A 20,993-nucleotide genomic window follows, 5' to 3' on the forward strand; every position below is an offset into this window, starting at 1 on the left:
GGAGTCCTTAACAGCCATTGTTGGTCATGACATGCATAAATACTAGCAGAGAGTTACACATAAAGTTGACACGTGGAGTGTGTGTCCCTTACATGTACTGTGGACGGCTGGCAAAGGTCATGTGCCACTCGGTTTACTCCACTAGATGGTGCAGAACATCAAGATATTGTCTAACGGTTATTTGACATCAATTTGCTTTGGTTGGTTTGTGTCGGATCTCCTTATCTCCGGGAGTGTAGGGGTGTAGTCGGTTCACAAATTCAGGTTAAACCATTATGTTTGATCTCAATAGTCTGAGGTGGTGTCCTCTGCCAGTCTGTCCTTCCCCTGCCTGCTTTGAAAATGGACCAAAAATCCAGGCTGCTCTAATCAGTACTGGTGATGTAAAGGAGACTCAGAGATGATGCCATGTGTTATCTGCTGAAATAGGGTAGATTTAATTGAGACAGGACAGGTGTGGTAGGTGCTTTGGCTGTCAACACTGCCACTCACTCTGCCAATACCCCCATTGTACATTACTGCTATGAGTACAAACAGAGAACCTCTCCTCTGACAGTCAAAAGACTGCTCTCCTACCCTTTCACCAGCTGGTTTGTTTCCTAAACTTCACTTTGGAAATAGGGGGAGAGATGCATTCTGTGGGTGAGAAAGTGATACCTACTTGTCCAAGGGCATCAGAAACAGAATAATATAGAAACAAATTGAGTGTTGTGGTGGTTGTTCTATAGGCCTATCTTCTGTACAATGAAAATGTGTATGAGCCCATTTCAGAACCACGGACAGTGCAGTGAGCAGCCGGCGACGAGATTCGGCGGCGATTCCATGCCAAGAAAGTCTAGGTTTGTAGCAGCGAATGGGGATTTTATGTCATAGGCTATCCAGCTTTCAAGAAAGTCATGTTTTCAAAGAAACAGCCCCAATTCGTACACAATATCAGCCTACCAGCAGATGGCAGCACATACCGGTCAATAATAGAAGCTTTTCACTGGACAACCAACTATTGACGTTCAGGCCACTAACACCATTGATTTAGGAATCTGTCACCCTACAAATGTGCAATATTTAGGGGTGCTGCATAGGCTAGTTTCGCTGTAACCTGGGATGATTGAAAATTAAACATTTGGCTGTTTCTAATTTAGGTTTACACAATGCTTCCTTGCAACACATGGTAGCATTTTAAAAACAACAAGATACATAAGATGTTCCAAGCAAAAGGCCTAATGAACAATAAGAATAAGAATTTATGTTGGGGTTAATTATTAGCCCCGAATAACATGTAACTTAGACGCAATTTAAAAATAACTTTTATGTTGATATGGTGATATCTTGACGCCACTGCTGTAGAGCCACAGGTTAAATTGCCGTTCACCTAGCAGTAGGAGACTGTACATGGGATAGCCTACAAATTGGCTTGAAAAATACTCAGTAGGGTCTCTACTAACCCAATATACTTAGTTTTGGAGGGGGACAGTGTGGATGGGGTGGAGAACGAAGTCCTGCTGGATATGTCTGACACACTGGCCATCAACAACGACACATTTGGTTAGTAGAGACCCTTCTGAGTATTGTCCACCCCACTTTAGCTCAGACAGGAGAGTTCTCGCTACAGCCCAATATTCAAATCAAATCCAAATTTATTTGTCACATGCTCCCGAGTGGCGCAGATGTCTAAGGTACTGCATCTCAATGCTAGAGGCATAATTACAGAACCTGGATTTATTCCATATCTGGACGAACAATATGTTCAACACACCAGTTGTCATACCAGTGGGGGGGGGGGGGGGCGGTCATAAATTAATTGTTGCCTTTTTTTGTCGGCCCAATAAGTTATTTAAATGAAATATATTTTGAATGAGTTATCCACATTGGAGTGTTTTGAAATGGAGCTTTTATTTTGACGGGTTATTATTACCATACGAAAGTGACGTAATTGTTTGTGCTGCTGGCAGGTTGGAACAGCACGCAGACAGGGAGGGGTGAGTGGTGAAACAGAAGAGTCCATGTCTGTTTTTTTGTTTTGATGTTGATTCTTTGCCCGACAAAGTGATGTTAGGATATATAAGTTATCCTTTACGAGCTTTTCTGCCGAACACATTATGTTGTTAAAGGTGTCAAACTTATGGGCATGTAGCAGCAGTGTGTAGGAGGGGGGTTCCTAGGTGTGAGAAGTGTGCAGAAGGGCATGAGACAAAGGAATGTGTAGCATTGGGGAAAGTAGTGGTATGTGTTAATTGTAGAGGAGCTCATTGGGCTGGGAATCAGAAATATCCTGTGCGAGAGGGGCAGGTTGAGGTTTCCAGGGTTAGAGTAGTGCAGAAGTTGTCATATGCTGAGGCAGTGAAGAAAGTAGAGGAAGATGGGGTCAAGGGTACAGTATATCTGTACCAGTACAGAGGGATAGACCAACAAGTGAAAAATGTTTCTGTTAGATTGGAGTTTTAGCATTTATAGCAATGGTTATCAACGGTACTCCAGGGATGGAACGTAAATCACAGGAAATAGAGGTTGTGGTGGCAGCTGCAGAGGTATTTGGGTGTGCAAGACTTGACATCAGAAGAGTTGCAGGGTGTGTTAAGTAGGTGGTGTCCCATCCTTTCAGGTTGTTGGCCTACGCTAGGACTAAATATATTTAAATATTTAAATAGTGGAGTAGGTGGTGTTATTTGTATTTGTTTGTGAGTGTAGTGTTAGATGGTAGGGTATTTGTTTATTTATTTATATTTTCAAGCAAAGTATAAGGGAGTTCTACTCCAGTCAAGGAGGTGGCGTGGTTGCAACATTTATTGGTTGCCAACCGCCGTTAAACCTCATCGAAGAAGAGGAAGTGCTGATGACGGGAGACTAGTACATATGTTAATAAAAGTGCTGGTGACGAGAACTGAACATCGACCGATTATCTGGTAAGTAAGAAATATAAACACTCTTAAAAAATTCTCAGCAAAAATGATCAGTGCATATTCTCTCCGTGTGTATACAAATGTATATTATGTCAAAATTGAATAGTGTTATTTTTCACACACATTCCGATTGGTGTCCATTGCTAAATTTTTTGTGGCGGCGCTGCATGAATGCATTTGGTCGTGTCTAAGCTTAAAGTCCATCTTCATTCATTTCTGATGCATTTAATTATTCCTTTGCACAAATTGTGGTGACAACTGGTTTAAATTATATCGAGTAGGCTACACTATAATATGAAACGTAAGCGCTGTTTCAATGCTAATGGATGGACCTGTGGAAACTATCCCCAGGAGCCCATGTGTAACACAAACCTCTTTAAACCTCTTTAGTATAACCTCTTTAATTCGCTGTAACTGTCTTACCATCTCTCTCTCCCGGGCCTCTCTGGCAGACATGTTGCCTGTGTTGGTGGTCCATGGGGGAGCGGGGATCATCCCTAAAGAGCGTGTGCAGCTGGCTTGTGCTGGGGTCCAGGCTGCAGTCAGGGGGGGATACTCCAAACTCCAGGGGCAGGGCAGTGCCATGGATGCTGTGGTGGAGGCCGTCACTCTGCTGGAGAATGACCCCCACTTCAGCGCAGGTAAACACACAACCATGACTAGGGCCTGGAGTCTTTCCTAGCCAGGTCACATGGCCAGAGAAAAACCACCTGGCCCCTCTGAGATCAGCATTAAGGGTCAGATAAGGTAAATAGCTCCACCTATATTTACTTGGTACATGGTTCCATGGTAATAATTACGCAATATTAACATGGAATTACCAAATAATTATTCATTTATCTTGTACTTGTTTGTTGTTGTTTTAAACACCAGTAGAAACTGTACCATAAAATGAAGTGCTACCAGATTTTACTGTCAATGACACTAACCTGGATAAAGAAAGGTTGATAAAGAATATCACATTTTATTGGTCACATAAAATGCCGGGGTGGCAGGGTTATGTGGTGGTTAGAGTGTTGGACTGGTAACCGAAAGGTTGCAAGTTCATATCCCCGAGGTGACAAGGTACAAACCTGTCGTTCTGCCCCTGAACAGGCAGTTAACCCACTGTTCCTAGGCAGTCATTGAAAATAAGAATTTGTTCTTGACTGACTTGCCTAGTTAAATAAAGGTACAAATTACAATAAACATACACGTGTTTAGCAGATGTTATTGCGGGTGTAGCAAAATGCGTCTGCTTTTAGCTCCAACAGTGCAGTAATATATAACAGTTTCACTACATATACTCAAAATACACACATCTAAGTAAAGAATAGATAAACATATATATCAGAGCGGGATTGGACAAAGATAGTGGCATAGTATAGCGTACAGTATACAATTGAACCCGGAAGTTTACATACACTTAAGTTGGAGTCATTTAAACTCATTTTTCAACCACTCCACAAATTTCTTGTTATTAACAAACTATAGTTGCATGACACAAGTAATATTTCCAACAATTGTTCCAACAATTGCCTTTAAACAGCTTGGAAAATTCCAGAAAATGATGTCATGGCTTTAGAAGCTTCTGATAGGCTCTAATTGACATCATTTGAGTCAATTGTTGGTGTACCTGTGGATGTATTTCAAGGCCAACCTTCAAACTTAGTGCCTCTTTGCTTGACATCATGGGAAAATCTAAAGATATCCTCCAAGAACTCAGAAAAACAATTGTAGACCTCCACAAGTCTGGTTCATCCTTGGGAGCAATTTCCAAACACCTGTAGGTACCACGTTCATCTGTACAAACAATAGTACCTAAGTATAAGCTTTGTACATCAGCTGATATCTCAAAGTGCTGTACAGAAACCCAGCCTAAAACCCCAAACAGCAAGCAATGCAGGTGTAAAAGCAACATCTCAAGACATCAGCCAGCAAGTTAAAGCATGATTGCAAATGGGTCTTCCAAATGGACAATGACCCCAAGCATACTTCCAAAGTTATGGCTTAAGGACATCAAAGTCAAGGTATTGGAGTGGCCATCACAAAGCCCTGACCTCAATCCCAAAGAAAATTTGTGGGCAGAACTGAAAAAGCGTGTGCGAGCAAGGAGGCCTACAAACATGACTCGGTTACACCAGCTCTGTCAGGAGGAATGGGCCAAAATTCACCCAACTTATTGTGGGAAGCTTGTGAAGGCAACCCGAAACGTTCAACCCAAGTTAAACGATTAAAAGCCAATGCTACCTAATACTAATTGAGTGTATGTAAACTTCTGACCCACTGGGAATTGTGATGAAAGAAATAAAAGCTGAAATAAACCTCTCTCTACTATTATTCTGACATTTCACATTCTTAAAATCAAGTGGTGATCCTAACTGACCTAAAACAGGGAATGTTTTACTTCGATTAAATGTCAGGAATTATGAAAAGCTGAGTAAATGTATTTGGCTAAGGTGTATGTAAACTTCCGACTTCAACTGTATACTTTTGAGCTGGGTGATGCAATATTTACAAACAAAGTGACTAAGAGTACAGTTTATACATATGAGATGAGTAATGCAAGATACAGAGACATTATTAAAGTGGCTAGTGTTTAATTTCCTTAGTGGCCAGTGATTCCTATTCTATGTCTATAGGCAGCATCCTCTGACGTGCTGGAGATGACTGTTTAACAGTCAGTGGTGGAGTATAGAATACAGTACATGAAATGGGTGATTCAATATGTAAACACAATTTAAAAGTGACTAAGATACCGTAGAATAGTGTGGAGTGTAGTTTATACATATGAGATGAGTAATGCTAGATACGGTACATTATTAAAGTGGCTATTGATCCATTTTTAAAAGTGTCCAGTGATTCCTAATCTATGTCTATAGGCAGCCGTCCCTGATGTGCTAGTGATGGCTGTTTAGCAATCTGATGGCCTTGAGATAGAAACTGTTTTTCAGTCTCGGTACCAGCTTGATGCACCTGTACTGACCTCGCATTCTGGATGATAGCGGGGTAAACAGGCAGTGGCTCGGGTGGTTCATGTCCTTGATGATCTTTTTAGCCACCCTATAGCATCGGGTGCTGTTGGGGTCCAGGAGGGCGGGAATTTTGCCCTGGAGAGCTTTGCGGTTGTGATACAGCCTGACAGGATGCTCTCAATTGTGCATCTGTAAAAGTTTGAGTGTTTTAGGTGTTAAGCCAAATTTCTTCAGCCTCCTAATGTTGAAGAGGCGTTGTTGCGCCTTCTTCACCACACTGTCTGTTTGGTTAGACCTATTCAGTTTGTCAGTGATGTGTATGCCGAGAAACTTGAAGCTATCCACCATCTTCCGCTGCGGTCCCATCAATGTGAATAGGGGGGTGCGCCCTCTGCTCTTTCCTGAAGTCCATGACCATCTCCTTAGTTTTGTTGACATTGAGTGAGAGGTTATTTTTCTGGCACCACACTCCCAGAGCCCTCACCTCCTCCTTGTAGGCTGTCTCATCGTTGTTGGTAATCAAGCCTAATACTGTTGTGTCATCAGCGAACTTGAGGATTGAGTTGGAGGCGTGCTTGGCCACGCAGTCATGGGTGAACCGGGAGTACAGGAGTGGGCCGAGCACGCACCCTTGTGAGGCCCCGGTGTTGAGGATCAGCGAAGAGGTGTTGTTTCCTACCTTCACCACCTGGGGGTGACCCGTCAGGAAGTCCAGGACCCAGTTGCACAGGGCGGGCTTCAGACCCAGAGCCTTTAGCTTGATGATGAGCTTGGAGGGTACTATGGTGTTGAATGCTTAGCTATAGTCAATTAACAGCATTCTTACATAGGTATGCCTCTTGTCCAGACAGGGCAGCACAGGGCAGTGTGCAGTGTTGTGGCGATTGCATCGTCTGTGGATCTATTGGGGGCTGTAAGGAAATTGAAGAGGTTCTAGGGTGACAGGTAAGGTGGAGGTGATATGATCCTTGACTCTCAAAGCACTTCATGATGACAGAGGTGAGTGCTACGGGGCGATAGTCATTTAGTTCAATTTCCTTTTCTTTCTTAGATATAGGGACAATGGTGGCCATCTTGAAGCATGTGGGGCCAACAGACTGGGATATGGAGAGATTGAATATATCTGTGAACACACCAGCCAGCTGGTCTGCGCATGCTCTGAGGACACGGCTAGGGATACCATCTGGGCCGGCAGCCTTGTGAGGGTTAACATGCTTAAAGGTCTTATGTCGGCCACGCCAAAGGAGAACCCACAGTTCTTGGTAGCGGGTCGTGTCAGTGGCACTGTATTATCCTCAAAGCGAGCGAAGAAGGTGTTCAGCCTGTCCGGAAGCAAGACGTCGGTGTCCACGACGTGGCTGGTTTTCCTTTTATAATCCGTGATTGTCTGTAGATCCTGCCACATGCGTCTCGTGTCTGAGCCGTTGAACCGGGACTCAACTTTGTCCCTATACCGACGTTTAGCCTGCTTGATTGCTTTGTGGAGGGAATAACTACACTGTGGGTATTCTTCCATATTCCCAGTCTTCTTGCGGTGGTTCGTGCTTTCAGTTTTGTGTGAATGCTCCCATTAATAGTCACAGTAGATACAACATCTCCTATGCACTTCTGGACAAACTTATTCACCATATCGGTATATTTGCCGGTATATATCGGTATATATCGGTATATATTTTCTCAAGCTACTCTGAACATATCCCAATCTGCGTGGTCAAAACATTCTTGAAGTGTGGATTCCGATTGGTCAGACCAGCGTTGAATAGTCCTCACCACGGGTGCTTCCTGTTTAAGTTTCTGCCTATAGGAGGGGAGGATCAAGATGGCATGGGGGGCGGGGGAGGGCCTTATATGCATTCTGGAAGATAGTATAGCAATGGTCGAGGGTTTTAGCAGCGCGAGTACAACAATCAATATGTTGATAGAATTTAGGGAGCCTTTTCCTAATATTTGCTTTGTTAAAATCCCCAGCTACAATAAATGCAGCCTCAGGATATGTGGTTTCCAGTTTGCATACTTTATTATCCAGAGATTGGACATTAGCGAGTAAAATACTCTGGTGCGGTGGATGGTGTGCACGCATCCTGAGTCGGACTAGAAGACCGCCTCGAGTACCTCTCCTTCGCCGGCGTTGTTTTGGGGTGGCCTCTGGAATAAGTTTGATTGCTCTCGGGAGAATAATCATGGGATCTGCTCCAGGGAAGTCGTAATCTTGGTCGTAATGATGGTAGTTCTGGTGAGTTACCACCACTCTAATATCCAGTAGTTCTCCCCGGCTGTATGTAATGACACAACAATTCCTGAGCTAATAAAGTAAACGATAGTACATAAACAAACAAAATACTGCAGAGTTGCTGAAGAGCTCGTCGCGATGCTGCCATCTCCGTCGGTGCCATAATCTGAAGACATGTATCTGTGTCCTCTTGTATCTCTGCATGCATCAGGGCTAGGCTCGGTGTTGAACGCTAAGGGTGAGGTGGAGATGGACGCCATCGTGATGGACGGGAGATATCTGGCCAGCGGAGCTGTCTCTGCGGTCAGAAAAGTGGCCAATCCTGTCCAACTGGCCAGACTGGTCATGGACAAGGTACTGTACACACACACACACAGGCACACACACTTTGCTTAGACAAAGTGTTGATCATACAGCAGTTCAGGGTGTTTGGTATTTTATTAGGATCCCCATTAGCTGTTGCAAAAGAAGCAGCTACTATTCCTGGGGTCCACATGAATCATAATAATGATATAATACAGAATATTAATGGACAAGGACAGAACTACATCAAAGGTTTTTTTTTATCTAAAGGCACATGTAGCCTACATATCAATGCATACACAGAAACTATCTAGGTCAAATAGGGGAGAGGCATTGTGCCGTCAGGTGTTGCGTTATCTGTTTATTGAAACCCGGCGCACTTTCCCACAGCGCTCTCTCACACGTAAGCAAGTGAGGTACAGTATATTCTCTACATATTGAACATTGTTCCCCATTGAATGAGCCCGTTACCCATTGCAGACGAGCCATCTGTGTCTGACTGGAGAGGGTGCCAGTCAGTTTGCCCGGTCGATGGGTGTTCCCGAGGTGCCAGAGGAATCACTGATCACAGAGTATGCCCGTATGTGCTGGAAGAAGAAGAACCTGGCAGCTGATGCCAACCCGGTGGAGTGCCAGATGTAAGATAAAGCATGACATGATATTTCATACCATAGAGTTGAATACATTAGGTAGATATTGAAATGGATTGTAACATGATGAGATGTATGATAATGTGACATGATTGAACATAGCATGGTATGATAGATGTTAATGATATTTTTAATCTTCCCCCTGTCTGTCACAGGGGGAAGATGGGTACGGTAGGGGCGGTGGCGGTGGATGCAGAGGGGAACATAGCCTGTGCCACCTCCACCGGTGGCTTGCTGAACAAGATGGAGGGCAGGGTGGGGGACACAGCATGTATCGGTGAGGAATGTGTGGTGATGTGGAGCCACTCACTTACGACCTGCTGGGTTAATATTTGACTATGGAGATTATTACAGCCAGCAGTCTGAACAACACACACAGCTACCTCACACTCATAGATTGCTTCATAAAAGTGCAGAGGCACAGGCATACAGTACGTACACAACATATGAACATACACAGAACAGGGGTTAAACAATCTTACTTGAATGTAATTGAAGAAGTGGTAAGTGGAGTCTCATGGTGAGAAATGTTCTCATGTTAATCAGTGATGCTGGTAAACTATCAATGATCAGCTATGCAATTCACCCAAATATCCCCATTCACTGACATGCCTTTAGAAGTGAATCGCTGTCAAGAGTTTCATAGATCACTAGTTTACAAACGTAAGGGCTACCTGGAACCGTTCTGAGCCCTCGCCTGCTATATACACTGAGTGCTGACTGTAGAGTTGGTAACCCACCACAGGTTGTCCGGTTAGAACCAGGCAGATATTATAAATATGGTTATGTCACCACTAACTAACCAACCACTGCATTCAATACACAACTTTGTGTGAGTTGAGTGAAGTGTGTTTTTTGTAAAGAGAAAAGTAACTTAAAAGGTTAAATAGGCCAGTAAATGTACAGATATGCATGTAGAGCTCGCCAGCTTGTAGTCGTAAAAAAATGAAATTAGTTGGCAATTTCTACCTCTGGTCATTCCTGTGGGGGAAAGAATTGGGTTTTGGGATGAAGGCCAAAAAATAAGTTCTGAGGTTAACACAGGTTTAGGAGATCTTATATGTTCTGTTCTATGAGATTGTGTCCGTTAACATGACCTTTTTATAAAAATGTTAATTAGGAAGTATGGTCCATATACAAAGGTAGGAAGCATGCATGAACTTCACAAACACAGTAGTATAAATAAGTTGGCACACCAAAGTGTCTCACGGGTTGAACTGAGGCACACATTAACTTGACTAGGACATCTCCTACCCCCGTTGGCCCTTCCCACTGGGCACATCACGTCATTTCAATGTGGAAATGTGGGCAATATTTGGTTGAGCAGTGATCAATGAGATGTCAACCTTTATTCACCCTCTCAAAAAGACAACCAGAAGATTGAATTGCCAATGTGGTATTACTATGCTTTCAACCAATTAAAAGCACAACCAAATTCCAATGGAAGAACAATGACAGATTTTGGTTTAGTTTTGAATTGCAGTTGAGATTACATTCAAAGTTTTTTTTAAATCTCAGGGAGGTTATAAGTACAAAAAAAGAAACCAACAAAGATATCCCCAACTCACCCCCCATTTCCCATCCATGAGCCTGTTTATTTTGTAGCAATGCTGCCTGTCAGCAGTAATCTTCTCAGATTGAGAGATTCAAGGGGCTGTCATCGTTAAGTAACACACTAGATGCAAAGCATTGAATACACAGTATAAAATAATGCACTTTGAAATACATTTTGTAACTTTGCCCCAGAAGCATTTAACTGCAAGGGACTCCCCTGGAAATGTGCCTACCTGATTTAGAGAACACAGTGATCAGTTGGGAGTTGGGGCCAATTTTATCGTAAAACGTTTCCTCTGTGTTAAATGTGAACACACTTAAAATCGATAAATTGATGGTTTGGATTATGGGATGCCAAGGTCATATTTGTCCATATTGTATTCCAGTTAAAGGGTCGTTCAGATTCAAATAGATATGTCGAACATACTTTAATGGATAGGTCAGAATATGGTGCTTTCCAAAAGCTGTATATATACACTACATGACCAAAAGTATGTGGACAACTGCTCGTCGAACATCTAATTCCAAAATCACGGGCATTGCTGCTATAATAGCCTCCTCCTCCGCAGTTGCCGTTCCAATTCATCCCAAAGGTGTTCGATGGGGTTGAGTTCAGGGCTCTGTGCAGGCCAGTCAAGTTCTTCCACACCGATCTCGACAAACCATTTTTTTGTATGGAACTTATTTTGTGCACTACGGCATTGTCATGCTGGAACAGGAAAGGGCCTTTCCCAAACTGTTGCCACAAAGTTGGAAGCACAGAATCGTCTAGAATGTCATTATATGGTGTAGCATTAATATTTCCCTTCACTGGAACTAAGGGGCCTAGCACGAACCATGAAAAATAGCCCCAGACCATTATTCCTCCTCCACCAAACTTTACAGTTGGCACTATGCATTGGGGCAGGTAGCGTTCTCCTGGCATTGGCTCCAAACCCAGATTCATTGGTCGGACTGCCAGATGAATAAACCCATTTTCATGAAGTTCCCGATGAACAGTTCTTGTGCTGACATTGTTTCCAGAGGCAGTTTGGAACTCTGTAGTGAGTTTTGACTGTAAATCAAATAATATTTGATTTAAACACACTTTTGCAAATAAGGTGTACAGTAGCCTCAACAGCAATCTATAGGGTAGCACCTTGGTGTAGCCGGAGGACAGCTAGCTTCCGTCCTGCTCTGGGTACATTGACTTCAATACAAAACCTAGGAGGCTCATGGTACTCACACCCTTCCATAGACTTATACAGTAATTATGACAACTTCCAGAGGATGTCCTCCAGCCTATCAGAGCTATTTCAGTATGAACTGACATGTTGTCCACCCAATCAAAGGATCAGAGAATGAATCTAGTACTGAAAGCGTAAGCTACAGCTAGCTAGCACTGCAGTATATAAAATGTTGTGAGTAGTTTACTCAAAGAGAGAGAACAACAGTTGAACAGTTTTGAACAAAATAATTTCTTCCAAAATGAAGAATTTCTTTTTCAGTTTAATTTACTTAGCTAGCAAATGCAGCTGTCTAGTTTAGCCTACTGAAACACCCTGCTCAAACAGGGGGATGCTATGTTAGCTAGCTGGCTATGACTTTACAACACTGGAACTCTTCCCAGTCAATGTATGCTGTTGATATTACTAATTTATTGCCACCGGGGCCCACCGGTGTAACTGCTTACGAACGTTACGCTGTAACATTACTGCATGGTTGTGGTGGGGTTTACTAACACATTAGTTCTATTAGCTATGACATTACTTTAGCTAATATGGTGAAAATGATGTAGGCTGTGTGTGGCGGTTTGGCTTAGATTTCTTTTCACCTGGTCACGTACAGCTGATGTGTTGTGCATTGAAGTCTGCAAACGAAGGGCAGAGGTGAGAAGACGAGTGCATAGATGTGAGGAGGAATACGACGTGGCTGCTATGAAAGTGAACTGTGTTTACGCGTGATCAGGGGTGTATTCATTTCGTCAATTCTGAGAAATGTTTCTTAAACTGAAGCGTACAGAACAAAACAGGGATAAACATACCTGAATTTGTCCAATGTAAACTCTTGTTTGCGACTGTTGGACTAATGATTACACCCTATATCAGCTCGATGCAGGCAAGAGTGTGCAAGGCGGTATTGCATGTCACTGTCTGTGTCACTGTCTGTTACCTCAAATGTGTCTCTCGACCTGTGTGCACCTAAGTTGTAAACTTTTATTCATAGGCTAGGTTGTAGCAACCTCATGATGGGAATATGGAAAAATCAAGTATCATGTAGTAGCCTAAACCTATCGCTGTTACATTGAAGTGGGTGAATGGAATATGAATGAGAGTCATCCAATATGCTGTAATACAAATAAGGTGACTGACCACCACTGGTAGAGATGGAGTCTTACATTGGGTCTTGAGAGGCACTATTGCTGATTTGGTTAGATAAATTCAGCTTCATCAAAATCTGTCAAATTAATCTATGGTCATCAATGCGTTTGGAAGCGATTGAGATGCATTGTCTAGATATAGTAAAATATCATCCACGTACAATGAGATGAAGTGATCAGTAGATTTGATGGAAATTGGTGTTATTCCCTATAATTTGGCATATTGCCTCAGCCAGGGGTTGCATGGATAATACGATAAGCACAGGTGAAATTGGATCGCCTTGTCTGTTATTTCTAGTGATTCTGAAAGGAGCAGAGTGGATATTGCCTGTTAGAACTATGGCTAGGGATCGGCATATATTATTTTAATCATATTAATGAAATTGGCGCCAATTCCCATATGTTCCAAGACCGACCAGAGATACAGTGCGTTCAGAAAGTTCATACCCCTTGACGTTTTCCATATTTTGTTATGTTACAGCCTTATTCTAAAATGGATGACATCCCCCCCCCCTCATCAATCTACACACAATACCCCATAACGACGAAGCAAAAACAGATTTTTAGAAATGTTTGCTAATTTGTATAAAATAAAACAAACTGAAATATCTCATTTACATTAGTATTCAGAACCTTTACTCAGTACTTTGTTGAAGCACCTTTGGCAGCTACTAAGGCATCGAGTATTCTTGGGTATGACCCTACATGCTTGGTACACCTGTATTTGGGGTTTCTCCCATTCTTCTCTACAGATCCTCTCAAGCTCTGTCAGGTTGGATGTGGAGCGTTGCTGCACAGCTGCAGTGCCTTGCGAAAGTATTCGGCCCCCTTGAACTTTGCGACCTTTTGCCACATTTCAGGCTTCAAACATAAAGATATAAAACTGTATTTTTTTGTGAAGAATCAACAACAAGTGGGACACAATCATGAAGTGGAACGACATTTATTGTATATTTCAAACTTTTTTAACAAATCAAAAACTGAAAAATTGGGCGTGCAAAATTATTCAGCCCCCTTAAGTTAATACTTTGTAGCGCCACCTTTTGCTGCGATTACAGCTGTAAGTCGCTTGGGGTATGTCTCTATCAGTTTTGCACACCGAGAGACTGAAATGTTTTCCCATTCCTCCTTGCAAAACAGCTCGAGCTCAGTGAGGTTGGATGGAGAGCATTTGTGAACAGCAGTTTTCAGTTCTTTCCACAGATTCTCGATTGGATTCAGGTCTGGACTTTGACTTGGCCATTCTAACACCTGGATACGTTTATTTTTGAACCATTCCATTGTAGATTTTGCTTTATGTTTTGGATCATTGTCTTGTTGGAAGACAAATCTCCGTCCCAGTCTCAGGTCTTTTGCAGACTCCATCAGGTTTTCTTCCAGAATGGTCCTGCATTTGGCTCCATCCATCTTCCCATCAATTTTAACCATCTTCCCTGTCCCTGCTGAAGAAAAGCAGGCCCAAACCATGATGCTGCCACCACCATGTTTGACAGTGGGGATGGTGTGTTCAGGGTGATGAGCTGTGTTGCTTTTACGCCAAACATAACGTTTTGCATTGTTGCCAAAAAGTTCAATTTTGGTTTTATCTGACCAGAGCACCTTCTTCCACATGTTTGGTGTGTCTCCCAGGCAGCTTGTGGCAAACTTTAAACGACACTTTTTATGGAAATCTTTAAGAAATGGCTTTCTTCTTGCCACTCTTCCATAAAGGCCAGATTTGTGCAATATACGACTGATTGTTGTCCTATGGACAGAGTCTCCCACTTCAGCTGTAGATCTCTGCAGTTCATCCAGAGTGATCATGGGCCTCTTGGCTGCATCTCTGATCAGTCTTCTCCTTGTATGAGCTGAAAGTTTAGAGGGACGGCCAGGTCTTGGTAGATTTGCAGTGGTCTGATAGTCCTTCCATTTCAATATTATCGCTTGCACAGTGCTCCTTGGGATGTTTAAAGCTTGGGAAATCTTTTTGTATCCAAATCCGGCTTTAAACTTCTTCACAACAGTATCTCGGACCTGCCTGGTATGTTCCTTGTTCTTCATGATGCTCTCTGCGCTTTTAACGGACCTCTGAGACTATCACAGTGCAGGTGCATTTATACGGAGACTTGATTACACACAGGTGGATTGTATTTATCATCATTAGTCATTTAGGTCAACATTGGATCATTCAGAGATCCTCACTGAACTTCTGGAGAGAGTTTGCTGCACTGAAAGTAAAGGGGCTGAATAATTTTGCACGCCCAATTTTTCAGTTTTTGATATGTTAAAAAAGTTTGAAATATCCAATAAATGTCGTTCCACTTCATGATTGTGTCCCACTTGTTGTTGATTCTTCACAAAAAAATACAGTTTTATATCTTTATGTTTGAAGCCTGAAATGTGGCAAAAGGTCGCAAAGTTCAAGGGGGCCGAATACTTTCGCAAGGCACTGTATTTTTAGGTATCTCCAGAGATGTTCGATTGGGTTCAATTCCAGGCTCTGTCTGGGTTCAATTCCAGGCTCTGTCTGGGCCACTCAAGGACAATCAGAGACTTGTCCCAAAGCCATTCCTGCATTGTCTTGGCTGTGTGCTTAGGGTCGTTGTACTGTTTGAAGGTGAACATTCGCCCCAGTCTGCGGACCTGAGTGCCCTGGAGCGGTTTTTCATCAATGATCTCTCTCTACTTTGCTCCGTTAATTTTTGCCTCGATCCTGACTAGTCTCCCAGTCCCTGCTACTGAAAAACATCCCCACAGCATGAATCTGCCCCTACGCTCCACCGTAGGGATGGTGCCCGGTTTCTTCCAGGTGTGATGCTTGGCATTCAGGCCAAAACGTTCAATCTTGGTTTTATCAGACCAGAGAATCTTGTTTCTCATGGTCTGAGAGTGATTAGGTGCCTTTTGGAAGACTTCTGTCTGGCCATTCTACCATGAAGGCCTGATTGATGGAGTGCTCCAGAGATGTTTTTCCTTCTTGAAGCTTCTCTCATCTCCACGAAGGAACTCTAGAGCTCTGGCAGAGTTACCATCAGGTTCTTGGTCACCTCCCTGGCCAAGGCCCTTCTCCCCTGATTGCTCAGTTTGGCCAGGCGGCCAGCTTTACGAAGGGTTTTGGTGGTTCCAAACTTCTTCCATTTAAGAATGATGGAGGTCTCTGTGCTCTTAGGGACCTTCAATGCTACAGAAAGATCTTTGCCTCGTCACAATCCTGTCTCTGAGCTCTACGGACAATTCCTTCGAGCTCATGGCTTAGTTCTTGCTCTGACATGCACTGTCAACTGTGGGATCTTATATAGACAGACAGGTGTGTGCCTTTCCAAATCATGTCCAATAAATTAAATTTACCACAGGTGGACTTCAGTCAAGTTGAAGAAACTTCTCAAGCATGATCAAGGGAAACAGGATGCACCCGAGTTCAATTTCGAGTCTCATTGCAAAGGGGCTGAATACTTATGTAAATAGGGTATTTCTGTTTTTATTTTGAATACATTTGCAAAAATGTCTAAAACATAACAAAATGTGTAAAAGTCAAATGGTCTGAATACTTTCCGAAGGCACTGTATGACCATTCTCGTCTATTAAGCTTTTTCTGCATCGAGAGATAATGCAGGCCAAGGAGCTGTTTCTGATGAGGCATCTAAGATATGTAGTAGGTGACGGAGGTTACCCGAGTATAAGCACTTTTTCACAATCCAGCTTTGGCCCTTGTGGACCAATTTTGGTAAGGAAGCCTCGAGACGGGACGACAATGTTGTGGAAATTCACCACTAAGGAGTCAAATCACAGTAAATGAAGCAAACTTTATTATCATTACTGGAGAGGTTCACTAACTCAATACAAGCCTGATGAAACTCCAAAGGGGGGGATTTTCTTTCAGTTGTATTATACTGCTACACAAACAAGTCATATAAGCATGGTTGGTTCCTACATGTGACTGACTGACACCCCACCAGGCTTCTTACCTTGAAACTGAGATATTGTAATACTCCTTTAAGTTCCCAGATCATTGTTCTGGGTGTACTGACAAATTGCTTATGAGTGATACTATGGTTTACTCCTTTGTGTAGTCAATCTGTCACTCACATGAACCCAACCAAGACAGGTCATTACAAAGCAGCATTGTGCTAAACTTACGATCTGATACACACAAAGAGAATTTCCATCGCAACATAATTTTGGAAAACCGTTTAATACCTGTGTTTATCAAAGGGGGCGATAGTGAGAACACTTTTTTTTTTGTAAAATAAAAGTTCAATTAGTGCTGCATTCCCATCTCTCCTAAATGAACCTTTGTGAATGGCGAATGGTATTAATCCATTAGAGCAATAGTGGACCTAATTTATTAAAACATTTTGATTAAAACGTTTCAAATATTCTTAATCCTATTCTTTAAATTGTATTTTGGTACAGTTGTAGATGTGAATCCAACATCTAATTTGTTAACTTGTCGACCAGTTAAGTCTATTTACTGTATTGTAAAAGTGTACCGCAACCAAATATCAACATATGAAGGAGATATACACTGCTCAAAAAAATAAAGGGAACACTTAAACAACACAATGTAACTCCAAGTCAATCACACTTCTGTGAAATCAAACTGTCCACTTAGGAAGCAAAACTGATTGACAATACATTTCACATGCTGTTGTGCAAATTAAATAGACAACAGGTGGAAATTATAGGCAATTAGCAAGACACCCCCAATAAAGGAGTGGTTCTGCAGGTGGTGACCACAGACCACTTCTCAGTTCCTATGCTTCCTGGCTGATGTTTTGGTCACTTTTGAAGGCTGGCGGTGCTTTCACTCTAGTGGTAGCATGAGACAGAGTCTACAACCCACACAAGTGGCTCAGGTAGTGCAGCTCATCCAGGATGTCACATCAATGCAAGCTGTGGCAAGAAGGTTTGCTGTGTCTGTCAGCGTAGTGTCCAGAGCATGGAGGCGCTACCAGGAGTCAGGCCAGTACATCAGGAGACGTGGAGGAGGCCGTAGGAGGGCAACAACCCAGCAGCAGGACCGCTACCTCCGCCTTTGTGCAAGGAGGAGCAGGAGGAGCACTGCCAGAGCCCTGCTAAATGACCTCCAGCAGGCCACAAATGTGCATGTGTCTTCTCAAACGGTCATAAAAAGACTCCATGAGGGTGGTTTGAGGGCCCGATGACCACAGGTGTGGGTTGTGCTTACAGCCCAACACCGTGCAGGACGTTTGGCATTTGCCAGAGAACACCAAGATTGGCAAATCCGCCACTTGCGCCCTGTGCTCTTCACAGATGAAAGCAGGTTCACACTGAGCACATGTGACAGAGTCTGGAGACCCCGTGGAGAACGTTCTGCTGCCTGCAACATCCTCCAGCATGACCGGTTTGGCGGTGGGTCAGTCATGGTGTGGTGTGGCATTTCTTTGAGGGGCCGCACAGCCCTCCATGTGCTCGCCAGAGGTAGCCTGACTGCCATTAGGTACCGAGATGAGATCCTCAGACCCCTTGTGAGTCCATATGCTGGTGCGGTTGGCCCTGGGTTCCTCCTAATGCAAGACAATGCTAGACCTCATGTGGCTGGAGTGTGTCAGCAGTTCCTGCAAGAGGAAGGCATTGATGCTATGGACTGGCCCGCCCGTTACCCAGACCTGAATCCAATTGAGCACATCTGGGACATCATGTCTCGCTCCATCCACCAACGCCACGTTGCACCACAGACTGTCCAGGAGTTGGCGGATGCTTTAGTCCAGGTCTGGGAGGAAATCCCTCAGAAGACCATCCGCCATCTCATCAGGAGCATTCCCAGGCATTGTAGGGAGGTCATACAGGCACGTGGAGGCCACACACACTACTGAGCCTCATTTGGACTTGTTTTAAGGACCTTACATCAAAGTTGGATCAGCCTGTAGTGTGGTTTTCCACTTTTGAGTGTGACTCCAAATCCAGACCTCCATGGGTTGATAGATTTGATTTCCATTGATCATTTTTGTGTGATTTTGTTGTCAGCACATTCAACTATGTAAATAAAAAAGTATTTAAGAAGAATATTTCATTCATTCAGGGTTAGGATGTGTTATTTTATTGTTCCCTTTATTTTTTTGAGCAGTGTATATATTTTGTGCCATTGATTTAGTCTGGCTTTAATTCCAGTTTGTCTACAAATGAATAATTGATATGTTGGATTCACGTCTCCATCTCAACCAAAACCAAAGCTAAAGAATAGGACTTAATCTAATCAAACTTTAAATTCCCTTTTAAATAAAGATTGATTTGATTTAGTCCTATTCTTGTAGATCAACTCTTCAGTAGGACGTGCTGCCCAGCCTACTGTTGTTTTTTTTGTTTTATTCTAATGGTGTGTATAATGTTGAAGATCTGACATTGTTTCAAAGGTAAAATTCAACATTTTATACAAGGTTTGTCTATGTTGAAAATTGGTATCATAAATCTGTGGTTGAAATTTCAATGTTCTCAGAACAGTTTATGTTGATTACTTTTTTCAAATCCAATGTATTTTCCATATAGATACAATATTTTTCCATATTACGTTTTTTTTCCCTTCTCTTTTTTGGAAACTGACCTGACACCCAAGGGGAGAGCACCAAAAAAGGTTACTGTCTGACTGGCTTGTCAAGAAAATACCCTTAAAGGTGCAGGGCATTTTTTTTATACGCTGTTTGTTTACAACTTTTCTTTTTGGTACCTGTAAAGAGCATTCTGTAAATGTAGTCTATTCTATTGTTTACCTCGCCATCGAGTGGCTCAGAGTGGAAACTGCACCCTCAGACAACCAGGTATGTTACAGCTATGCCACGCTATCAAGGCTAGAAAAGGTTTCCACACCGCTTCTACTAATCCAGTTGTCAGATTGGTAATTCATTACGGAAGACTGATTTTTCAAGTATTCCAAAAGGCTTTAAGACCACATGAAAGTCAATACATGTAGTAGATGTTTCACTCTTATAGTGTGTGAAAAGCAGTGTGTATGTGTTTCAGGGTGTGGGGGTTATGCTGATAACAGGGTTGGAGCAGTGTCCTCGACGGGCGAGGGTGAAGCCATCATGAAGGTCACTCTGGCTAGACTCATCCTGTTCCACATGGAGCAAGGTAACACACACGATTTATGAAAAAAAAGATTGCATGTCAATCAGTAACTCCATCCATTGATAATCTCATCCATGCATCAATCCATCCATTCATCCTCCCTCCCTGGTGTGTCCCCTGCAGGATGCAGCGCGGAGGCAGCAGCAGACGAGGCCCTGGCCTATATGAAGGACAGGGTGGGAGGTCTGGGGGGAGTATTGGTGGTAGACCACCAGGGTGAATGGTCTGTCCGCTTCAGCAGCTTGCAGATGGCCTGGGCTGCAGCCCAGCAACAAACACTCCACTATGGCCTGAACACTGGAGAACACTTCACACAGAACATAGACGACCCCTACTAACACACACTTCAGGTCCACGTATGTTGAGAGAGTCTAAAGGAAACCCTACTAACAAGCATAGGTAAACAATCCATAGAACGCACTGAATTTAACATTTTCCATCCACTAGACTCTTACCATAACTGTGTTTTTAGCAATCAGTATTATTTCCATTTTGTCTAATCCTCAGATCAATGCTCATATCTAGAGCCAGTATTTGGAAAGTGTTGATCAACTGCCAAATGTAACTATGAAGGAATAAAGTGTGTTTTAAAAACAAACAGGCTGTCCTTTGAGGGGTTTTCAGTGCCTCATTTGGAGTCCTTAACAGCCATGGTTGGTCATGACATGCATAAATACTAGCAGAGAGTTACACACAAAGTTGACACGTGGAGTGTGTGTCCCTTACATGTACTGTGGCCTGCTGGCAAAGGTCATGTGCCACTCGGTTTACTCCACTAGATGGTGCAGAACATCAAGATATTGTCTAACGGTTATTTTACATCAATTTGCTTTGGCTGGTTTCTGTCGGATCTCCTTATCTCCGGGAGTGTAGGGGTGTAGTCGGTTCACAAATTCAGGCTAAACCATTCTGTTTGATCTCAATAGTCTGAGGTGGTGTCCTCTGCCAGTCTGTCCTTCCCCTGCCTGCTTTGAAAATGGA

General features: G+C 43.0%; 1 protein-coding gene across 1 annotated transcript; it reads left to right on the forward strand.

The window, feature by feature from the left end:
• Nucleotides 1-2,769: 2,769 nt before the first annotated feature.
• Nucleotides 2,770-20,610, forward strand: LOC109888970 (isoaspartyl peptidase/L-asparaginase-like). Its single transcript, XM_031823545.1, has 7 exons — nucleotides 2,770-2,900; nucleotides 3,350-3,538; nucleotides 8,293-8,435; nucleotides 8,865-9,022; nucleotides 9,190-9,311; nucleotides 19,905-20,015; nucleotides 20,136-20,610. Exons 2-7 carry the CDS (start codon nucleotides 3,352-3,354, stop codon nucleotides 20,348-20,350), a joined length of 936 nt encoding a protein of 311 aa, XP_031679405.1. The 5' UTR covers nucleotides 2,770-2,900; nucleotides 3,350-3,351; the 3' UTR covers nucleotides 20,351-20,610.
• Nucleotides 20,611-20,993: the final 383 nt, after the last annotated feature.

Source organism: Oncorhynchus kisutch, linkage group LG4, assembly GCF_002021735.2.
Source record: "Oncorhynchus kisutch isolate 150728-3 linkage group LG4, Okis_V2, whole genome shotgun sequence".
NCBI classification, from domain to species: domain Eukaryota; kingdom Metazoa; phylum Chordata; class Actinopteri; order Salmoniformes; family Salmonidae; genus Oncorhynchus; species Oncorhynchus kisutch.

Bases quoted from the DNA above. Each gene is read 5' to 3' on its own strand.
- LOC109888970 (XM_031823545.1), top strand. From the start codon at position 3,352: ATGTTGCCTGTGTTGGTGGTCCATGGGGGAGCGGGGATCATCCCTAAA. The intron at 3,539-8,292 runs GTAAACACACAA...TGCATGCATCAG, and splicing joins TGACCCCCACTTCAGCGCAG to GGCTAGGCTCGGTGTTGAAC. The intron at 9,312-19,904 runs GTGAGGAATGTG...TATGTGTTTCAG, and splicing joins GGGGGACACAGCATGTATCG to GGTGTGGGGGTTATGCTGAT.